Source organism: Papaver somniferum, chromosome 5 (genome assembly GCF_003573695.1).
Source record: "Papaver somniferum cultivar HN1 chromosome 5, ASM357369v1, whole genome shotgun sequence".
NCBI classification, from domain to species: Eukaryota; Viridiplantae; Streptophyta; class Magnoliopsida; order Ranunculales; family Papaveraceae; genus Papaver; species Papaver somniferum.
The window spans coordinates 156080973-156090988 of record NC_039362.1 but is presented as its reverse complement, the minus strand read 5'-3'; the positions used below and the strand labels follow the sequence as shown (position 1 = coordinate 156090988).

Below are 10016 nucleotides of genomic sequence, written 5' to 3'. Positions count from 1 at the left end.
GTTATAAAGGACAACACAAATAAAACAAAAACGTCACATACACAAATTCAAACAACGGAATTAGTAAACTCCTTTCAGCTGGCTCTAAACTAATACGATCCAGATCAAAATCTTTATATTTTGCCTCATCATACAATTAAAAGTGTGCTATGAATTTTCTTAATCGTTTTCAGTACAATTAAAAGTGTGTTATGAATTTTTTTCCAGTAAAGATGTCGGATAGAACAAGTCAGTATTGGTTTAGACACCAACACTTGGCACTCTTTCATTAGAGCCGGCCATTTTTCTAACCTTCGTATATATTAAATATTTCACCTTACTTTTGAATTCAGATGTTCATTTAATAAGAATTCTAGTCTGGAGACACGTCCATCGACACCAATAGAAGCTTCAAGTTTTCGCCTATCGGAGAGAAGATATGGATAGGTTAATAGGTTAAACAACTTAGAACATCTCTAATTCAATGATTACGGGCAATACTCATCTCTGCCAAAATAAGAATCATTTGAGTTTTTCAATTTCTTTTATTCGACCAACAACAGCTACCATCAAAGCCATCATCTCCATTATCAGCCTCGACCACCTACTCTTCAGTCCATCTTGATTTTCTCTACCAGTCACCGCCAAACCCGACAACAAATATCATGGATTTTTTTTATTTGAGGTAGTAAGCTTGAATCAACGATTGCCAATATATCATATCTAATTGATACTTGGAGAAACAAACAACTTCGAACATCTCTAACTCAATGATTACGTTAAATTTTCTGCAGATGAGCGATCTCCAGCTAGATCTACGGTGGTTCTCAAAATCTGTAGATACAGAGGAAACTATTAAACCAAAACCAAATGGAACAAGAGTGTAATCAAGAATTTCTCTCTTCACTGCTGCCAGAGAAGAAGAGTTATTATCATCGGGGAGGAAGAAGAAAAAAAACCGAAGGAAGAAGAGAAGAAAAAAAAACGAAAGCATCATTTTATAATTATGGGTTCAGGAGAAATTTTCTTCTATAGAATGGATGCGCACATGAATTTTTGCGCCCGTGGATTTCGGGATGGGAAGAATCTCAAAAATGGGTTTGAGCATAGTTTTCACTTTAGACTTCTACTGCGTTGGGATTTGCTAATCGAATCTCCCCAACGGCCCAGTTTATCTCCGACTCTTTTACTCATATAAAACAACGACAAATTAAGCTCTCAAAAAACTCGTTTCGTTCTTATTTTTCTTACGAAGAAGATTTACGTCTTCGAATATTAAAATCTTGTCTCTATTTTGAACCTTCAATAGATCATCAAAATCATACATTCATCCAATTCCAAGAGAAACCCACGTCGTAATTTCTCAACTTATTCGAAACCCTTCGTTAAAATTCACATCTTCAATCGAACTTCATTTTTTTGTTCTACTTTTACAGATTGATACTCAATACATCTCACTAGACCACCAAGATTCAAAGTATGTCAATTACTTCAGGCTTTTTGACTGCCATGTCACTGCAGCTATCTTCTTAAGCCTCATTTGTTTTCTTTGCTGAATGCAGTTGCGGAGAGGGAGATGCAAATCTCATGTTGCGCGTGTGTACTGCTAACATGCACTGTATGGTAGTATCATAAATCTGTGCTGTTCTTGTAATTTTGGAGTTGAAATGATGACTGGAGTTCTGAAAGTTCGTAAGGAAACGCTTGCGGCTTGCATGACATGTCCTCTTTGCAGTAAGTTACTGAAAGAGGCTACTACTGTATCTGAGTGTCTTCATACATGTGAGTTTTCTTCCAATTCTATTGTTTTACGTTATATATTTTCGTTTGGGATCTTCAAAGTTTGCACCTCTCTTGATCTTGATTGTGTGTATTACGCTATTATGTGATTTGGGTTTCCATTTTTATGATTTGGGTTTTTGTTTTTTAACGATCTGATTCATTATGTTCCGTACTACGTTCCTTTTTAACTAGAGAAGAAATTGAAATCAGGGGAGTTGGAGTTCTTCATATGAAAATTGGTTTAGGGAAACAATGTATGTTTGACTTATTTAATGGCTTCTTAATTTGGGGTTCATGCGTTGCAACAGTGAATCATTTGTAAGATGACCAATTTTTTGTGTTTTCCTAAATTAGATTTAATGACTTTAGAGCATCAGCTTACTTGTATGTGTAGGACTGAAAGGGATACAAGTTAAGTGATTGTATTTGGATCGTACATTTGTGCTATTTGAGTTGCTATCCCTATCTGTGGAATTGGAAAACAACAATGGTAGAGAGTTTTCTGATGGAATCAAGGGGTGACAGACAGTTTTGGTTTCCTTAGTTTTGGCCATCCTTTGGTTAGTCGGGGAACCGGGTCTTATTTGTTGTTTTTCGGGTGATGTAGAAGTGACTACTGTAAAGTTTTGTTCAAGAATTTGATCAGAGAAGAGATGTGAATTTTATTGGAAGGCTTATAGTGTCCGGTTAAGTATCGGGTTCTAAGGAGTGAATAATTTTTCTTATTAATTTTCCCAATTGGTGATATTTCAACAGGAAAGGTTTCTTCTGTTTAATTATGTTCAATGCCAGCACTTAATTTGGGCCTTTTCTCTTCTCAACAATCTTCCTATGTCCTTTCTGTTGGAGTCCTCATTACCGGTATCTCTATGGTTTGTTAGTCAGAGCCATAATTTATACATGACAGGACAGCACGTATTCACTTTTGTGTGTTTGATCAGCTTTTTGGAATTGACTTACAAATTTTATTCAAAGTATTTGAAGAATTTCTGTTACTTGCGATTAGTGCTTGATTCATGTTGGTTGACTTAGTTTGTTAGTTCAGTTACTCTCGTAATTTTGTGTTCGCGGTAATAATTTATCTATCTATCCTACCACATGATTTTTTTCTACTTCATTTTCCTGAACTTCGCTCACTTTTGAATTCATCATATAATCAGTTTGTAGGAAGTGCATCTATAAGAAGCTGACAGATGAAGATTACTGCCCAGTGTGCAATATTTATCTGGGTACTGCTCCAGAGGAGAAGCTTAGGTAAAACCCCTCTTCTTTATGTTTTGCTTGCAGTTTTTCACGTTAGATGTTGAGAAAATAACATTTTTGGTGAGTTTACCCCTGTCTCTCTAATAGAAGCAATTTTTTTTGATCGTTTAATCTACAGACCAGACCACAATTTACAAGATCTAAGGGCCAAAATCTTTCCCTTCAAAAGAAGAAAGGTCAAAGCACCTGGAGCCACTCCTCCGACAATTCCATTGCCAGTAAGAAGAAAGGAGAGATCACTTTCATCATTAAGTACTCCTCGAGTATCAACGCTTACCACCTTAACAGGAAAAAGAACAAGAGGGGTTGGTAAAAAGGCAGCTGGTGACACTGCAGAACTGGTTAAAAAGGGCAAAGGGTCTCTGGAAGATTATCATGAAACCACAAGCTTACCCGAAACGCTGAGCAAGATCGCTCAAAATAGAAGGCAGGTAAAATCGGTCGTAATTTCTTTGTTCGTTGTTGTGATTCTTAATTTTTTTTGTCTGCAGACATACCTTTCATTTAAATTACTCACCGTCTCTTAATCTATGTTTAACTGTATTATGATTACAGGCTTCCTCCTCTGCAGAACCGTCTAACCATCAAGCACCTAATAAAGATCAAGAAAATGATATTGAATCGGGAGTATCAAAAATCCATCTTTGGAAACCCTTAAACTGCTTTTTTGAAGCTGCAAATACAACAAAGTCTCATAAGTTCACTATACAAGGGTCTGTTGTCAAGTTCGAACCAGCCAATGACTCGAGTTTTGAAGTTCGTTTTCCTAAAACCAAAGTCAGGGATACTTTGAGCAAATCGGCAGTCCAGGATGATGAGAAGGGTAGTAGCTCTACTGCTTCAGAGCATGAGAAACCTAGAAAATTGCATAAGATCAGGAAAAGGTCTGCCTTATCTGAGAGGGATCATGTTACAGCTCCAACCATTATTAATGTTGAGGGTCTTAGACGTGACAGAAGAACTAGTCCGATCTGGTTCACATTAGTAGCTTCTGATGATCAGTAAGAAACCATTCTTTGCTTTCTTCCAATTTGTTTTTTGCATGGATTCAGAATCTTGAACTAGTCATATCTCATTCTATGATGCTTCCAGGGAAGGAGCTGCCCCGTTGCCACAAATATCCGCATGCTACTTGCGTATACAGTGAGTCTTTTTATTTAATTAATTTTTCGTTGCTGTATTTACCTTATTAATTGGCACATGCGAAACATATACTTTGCTTCCATTAGCTATTAATTTGTTTCTCAGTATCTTTTCCGTTGTATATGTTCAATAAAACTTACTAAAACCTTCTCTGTCAGAAAATATGACTAAGTTACTTCTTTCTTTGTCTCAGAGATGGTAGTATACCTGTTTCGTGCATCCAAAAGTATCTCATGAAGAAGCTTGATCTTACAAGTGAATCCATGGTAAGTTAGTCCTTCTCTTTTATACAAAGTTTGCAAGTTCAGGTTACGTTCACAAAAGGCACTAATTATTGAAACTAGTCATTCATAACTGTATCATCAATGACCACTATCTTGTTAATCCTACGGTTGAACATTATTTATAAGCTGGAGGTAACTTTAATTAGCTCAATAATTTGCCAAGTCCCATTTGCTAAAAGAAGTTTAAAATGAGGTAAGATGAGAAGAAACTTGGTCAGTAGATTTACTCATTAGATGCCTGAAAATATATGAAAAATTCAATGTTATATTTACTCATTTTTATAATTTGTCAATAGGTGGAGATACGTTGTCAAGGTCAACCAGTTCTTCCCCATTTACAATTGCACAACTTGATCGATTTGTGGCTAAAGACGTCTACAGCATCTCAAAGAAATCCAGTATCAATTGGAACCTCTGCCGAGGATTTTGTGATGGTGTTAGCATATTCACGGAAAGTTTTGCCCTCTTAAATACTCCAGAGATCCTCGTAACATCACTTTAAAGACTTCTAACAAAATGAGTTATTAGTAACCAGGATAAGATGAAAATTCTACTTCAACAAGGGACTACAAATTCAGTTGTCTTTCTGAGGCTCACACAATCAATTTTATTGGGAATAATATCATCGTATAGATCTTCACATCCGGAAATAATAATAGTATTTGTCAGTTTCTAGGCGTCTTTAGTTCTTCAAGGTGAATCATGTATTCCTCATTTATGCAGATCATTTTCTGCTAAATTTGTTTAGTTCGAATGTTGTCTTATATGTAATGTGTCTATTCTTTGCTTTTCTTTTCTTGTTGAGAATGTCAGTTGCCTGCTTGTACTGTGTTTCTTTTCTTCTTGAGAACGTCTGCTGTGTGCTTGTACTGTTTCGGTTAAAGCATTTCTTTCCTTTCAAAAAAAAAATATATAAAAGAATTTGGAGATACTAGCGCTAGTGACACGTGAGTTGGTTTAGCCTGGCTAATTTGGGGCCTAGTGTGATTATTTTGGGCCTAAGACTACGAGACAAAGAATATTTCGAAGTAAAATGGATAATCCCTTATCCAACTATTTTACTAAATGGAAAAACTACTCCTGATTAATTAGTGATAATTTGGGTGATTAAATTATGTTTAATCAAGTTAATTTTGAATCAACTACCGTTAATTCATCATCAAAACTTGAAGTTTTTTTTTTTAAACTCGATCCAGAATCGGTTGATGTTAGTGTAGTTGTAAACCGATTCTGATTTGAGTTTCTTTTAAATGACGAAGTAAACCTAGAATCGGGTTTTTCAAAACTCACATAAACCGATTATTGGAATCGGTGTTTATGTATGCCCACATAATCCGATTATACTTTACTTTCAGAAACAAAATATTCATTACATAGTTTAGAAAATTAACGCATTACATATATAGGATTCAGTATGGATATTCTAGAATTTGACACATCAAATATTCGTCAATGAAACCTCCGAGCACGTCGGTGCAACGTCGTATATTCTTTGTGGTGAATGAACTTAGTTTCCCCATTCGAATTCTCCATAGCCCCTTGAAATGTTCCAGCTGAAATTCAATGAATTCTCATATGTTAGTATGCAAACTTTTAACGATGACATAAGTATAAATATTATCGGATTACTCAGTTTTATCCTAAGAGGAGCTTGTGGGTGATGTTGTACACCATATTTCTAACTTTAACATACTCTCGCATTGCACTTTTTATGTAGTTGAATCGAAATGCCAAGTCTCTCCATTTGCGGTTATTGGGATTCCCGGTACGCCCATAAAAGAATTCTTTAACTCTCTTCCAAAACATTGAATAGATTTCATTCGAACGTTCAGGGAACGTATTAGCAAACGATTTAACGAGACACAAATCTTCATATGGTCCCCATTCCGCCATTGCTATTGAAAGATTACGTAGGTTGGTAGGCTAAGTGTGTGATATGGGAGTGTCTCAAAAAGATTGTCCTTATATAGATAAAGACTCAGCGACTATTTTTTTCAAATTCAATTCACACATTCGGATTTTAGGGATGTCCACATAAACCGATTGTGTCCTCTCAAAATCATATAAAATATTCCTCTCAATAATCGGATTTTAAAGTTGCACATGTAATCCGGTTCTCGGCAAAAAAAGTTACAGAGAAGGTGTCACTTTTCCTTAGGAGAATCAGATTACGTGGGATGCCCACATAAACCGATTCTTAAGGTTGTCAAAATCTGCCCCCGAACAATCAGTTTTTAATATTTCATTTGTAATCTGATTCTTGTCAAAAAAAAGATTCAAAAAAATGTCACTTTTTCTCACAAGAATCGGACTACATGGGATGCCCACATAAACCGATTCTTACGATTATCAAAATTCTGGATTTTTTTGTTTTCTCAGAATCATATTTAAAAGTATCCTTATAAACCGACTCTGAAAACTTAAAAACCAGGTGAACGAAATTTTCAGAATCGGTCTATGTGGTGCACCTTCGAAACCTGATTCTGAAATTGTGCCTATGGAGAACTATCAAAATCATATTTTATACAGGTAAATGTAAACCGATTGTGACAGGAAAAACTTCCAAAATCATGCATTTTTCACACACACTGTAATTGGTTCTTTTGTCGCGTCTTAGACAAACACAAACAATTTTCAAAAGAAACCAGATTCAGTCATTCATAAACTAGAAATATAACCAAACATAATTCGACAATAAGTTTAAGGCATAAGTTTTGACTCCATAATTATCCATAGTTAAAGACATAAGTATGAAACCATTCATTCATCAACATCCCCACCACGACCACGTCCACGACCATCTCGTCTTCGTTTAGCAGGTTGGGCGCTGCTCGATGCACCTTCAAAATTTCTTTTTGTGGCGACTCTCTTCCTCTTTTCTTTGGCTCCTCCTCCACCGGTTCCCCAAACTTTGCACCCGCTTTTACATCTTCGAGATTGTTCAATTCATCAATCAGCTTTTCGTTGGCCTTAACATTTTTCCCTTTCTTGATATCTAGCTTTGCTTGGGTTATCAAGTGCCTGACTCGTCTTCTGTGTTTCCATTTTAAAAAACAAACATTCAACAAATAATGCTAAAACAATTAACAAAACCGTAATTGAGTAACAATACACACCAGGTATTCGAGAGGTGTATCTTTGTACAGTATCTGGGGCCTCTCATCTACTTGTATCACTCGAGTATGCGAAACACTGAGGTACCACGACATGTAACCCGGAATTGCCTCATCATCTGTTCTCAATAGACCATCCATAACATGTACGTTGAACCTTCTGTCTTCCCAATATTCAAATAATGGTAAAGGTTCGTGAATAATCTCAATATAATTATCCAATGATTCTGATTTTTTCTCATTGAATTTAAACTTCTTGTGCTCCTTTGGGATTTTTTATACGTATCCGCATTGTATTGCGACTCTCGTCGGGTTGTACATTACATATCCTTTTGGGTGAAAGAAAGCCCCAAAATAATGATCTTGCTCTTCGCACCCAACCATCTTCCTTTTCCCTTGGCCAAATCCTTCTTGTAAGGGTCAAAGACAGCATCTTCCTTCGTCAAGTTGTCCAATTGGCATCTCAACTTCAGATAAATCACATCTTGAGACTTTTCCTTACCGTTGTAGGTGTACATGTCCCCATAAAAGTTACTGTCACATTCCTTGTTCAAAAAATTCCTTTCAACAAATATTGGGAAGTTCAAATATATCCACGCCTGCAGAAAAGCCATATTCCCTCTGATTTGGTTCCTTTCATCCCTAGAATCTTTTCTCAACTCGTTCAACGAGTGTGCAAGGATGGAAGTGCCCATGAGTATTCGTGAATCTTGTCAAATGGTTCCAACATCTGAATAAAGTTGGCGTTCACATGGGCACCAGTAATGTCGGGAAAGATAACAGATCCCAGGATGTAGAGGACATACGCATTGGCCGTGGCGAAGATACATTCCTTGGTCACCTCTTTTCCCTCAGCACGAAGTTTCTTTGTTCCACTAAAGAGTTCCCTCCACTTCTAGAGATGGAATATCCTCTACTTTGATTTGCCTACTAGCATATGTGACTTGGTCATCTCCTCAACCCATTGGAACACATTCTTGGTGAACGCGTAAATCTTGTCCCAGTCAAGCTCTTGCATGTATTCTTTGTGCTTCACGGATTTACCATCTTTGCTTGACCCGGTAATGAACTTTGCATCATTTGGAGTTATCGTCATTTCGCCAAATGAAAGATGCAAAGTATCTGTTTACTCGTAGTATCTCTCGGCAAAGGCGGAACAAAGAGGTTTTTTGTAACCAAGATCCAAATTCTCGACCGCAGGCAACAACCCCGTAGATTTGACTAGCTCGACTACTTCCTCAACTTCTCCAACAGTTGATTCCGGTGCTTCTAGTGGCCAATTCTTCATACGATGAACGACATCCTTGTGATCCTATAAAACAATACAAATCCGTTGGACAATAATCAAAACACTACACAGATAATAAGTTTTATGTTACATAGCATAAGGTTTAGGTAGTTACTATGGTATGGCAGACGACAGTAGCCCAACTCTCTTTGTACCCCCATAACAAATTTCCTCTATCACCGGATAACCCATAAACGGTATCAGTAGGGCCGCGGGGAAACATCTTCAGAGGGTCAGGCACATGGCTTCCTTTCTTCTTCATTGGAGCATTCTTCTTACCTTGTTTTTGAGAGTCTCTTCCTTGGAATTGTTGTTGAACTTCTCCTCCGTGGACTTGTTCTTGCACTTGTTCTTGAACTTCTCATATCTCTTCATCAACTTCATTCTCACTTTCTTCTCCATCACCTTCATCCTCATTTTCTTCTTCATCACCTTCCTTGCCACCACTTTCTTCTTCATCACCTTCCTTGCCACCACTTTCTTCTTCATTTATCTTCTTCCTACCACTTTCTTCTTCATTTATCTTATTGCTACCACTTTCTTCTTCATTAACTTCCTCCTCACCACTTTCATTTTCAGCAACTTCTCTATCACCACCTCCTTCTTCAGTATGTGTATCAGAATCAGATTCTTCTTGTGTTGGTTGCTCCGCTTGAGGTGGTGGGTTATTGATGCAGATCGCTTTGGCTTTACTCCCCGAGCCCCTTCGGTGGGAAGCATTTAAATTCTGACCACCCTCTCGACGAGGTCTCAAACTCGGAGGATAATCAAAGTCATTTTTGCTCTTATATTTCTTTTCGGCTTGCTTTTGTTGCTTGCCCTTGTTTGACCTGTAGAATACGGAGATAAGCGAAAAACAACAATGAAATTGAACACATAATTTAGAATTCAAGGTATACAATTGGGTTACTCGATACACATATACGGCCCAGTTCCTAACATAACACATCAACAATCGGTTTATTTAAGTGCTCATGTAATCCGATCCTAACAGGAAAAAAAAAATACTGAAAAATTGGGCATTTTTTCTTACAAGACTCGGTTTACTCGACACACATGTAAAATCCGATTCTAACATTACACATCAATAATCGATTTTTAGAAATGATCATATAATCCGATTAAGGATAAGCAAATAATAATTCAAAGGCTACACAATCGGTT

At 36.9% G+C, this 10016-nt stretch overlaps 1 protein-coding gene across 1 annotated transcript; it reads left to right on the top strand.

Annotated features, from left to right (window-relative positions):
- The first annotated feature begins 1220 nt into the window (after positions 1 to 1220).
- On the top strand, positions 1221 to 5281 carry LOC113283314 (E3 ubiquitin protein ligase DRIP2-like). The gene is made up of 8 exons (XM_026532531.1): positions 1221 to 1456; positions 1542 to 1761; positions 2922 to 3015; positions 3143 to 3455; positions 3580 to 4025; positions 4117 to 4167; positions 4361 to 4433; positions 4748 to 5281. The coding sequence occupies exons 2-8, from the start codon at positions 1647 to 1649 to the stop codon at positions 4919 to 4921; spliced, it is 1266 nt and encodes a 421-aa protein (XP_026388316.1). The 5' UTR covers positions 1221 to 1456; positions 1542 to 1646; the 3' UTR covers positions 4922 to 5281.
- Positions 5282 to 10016: the final 4735 nt, after the last annotated feature.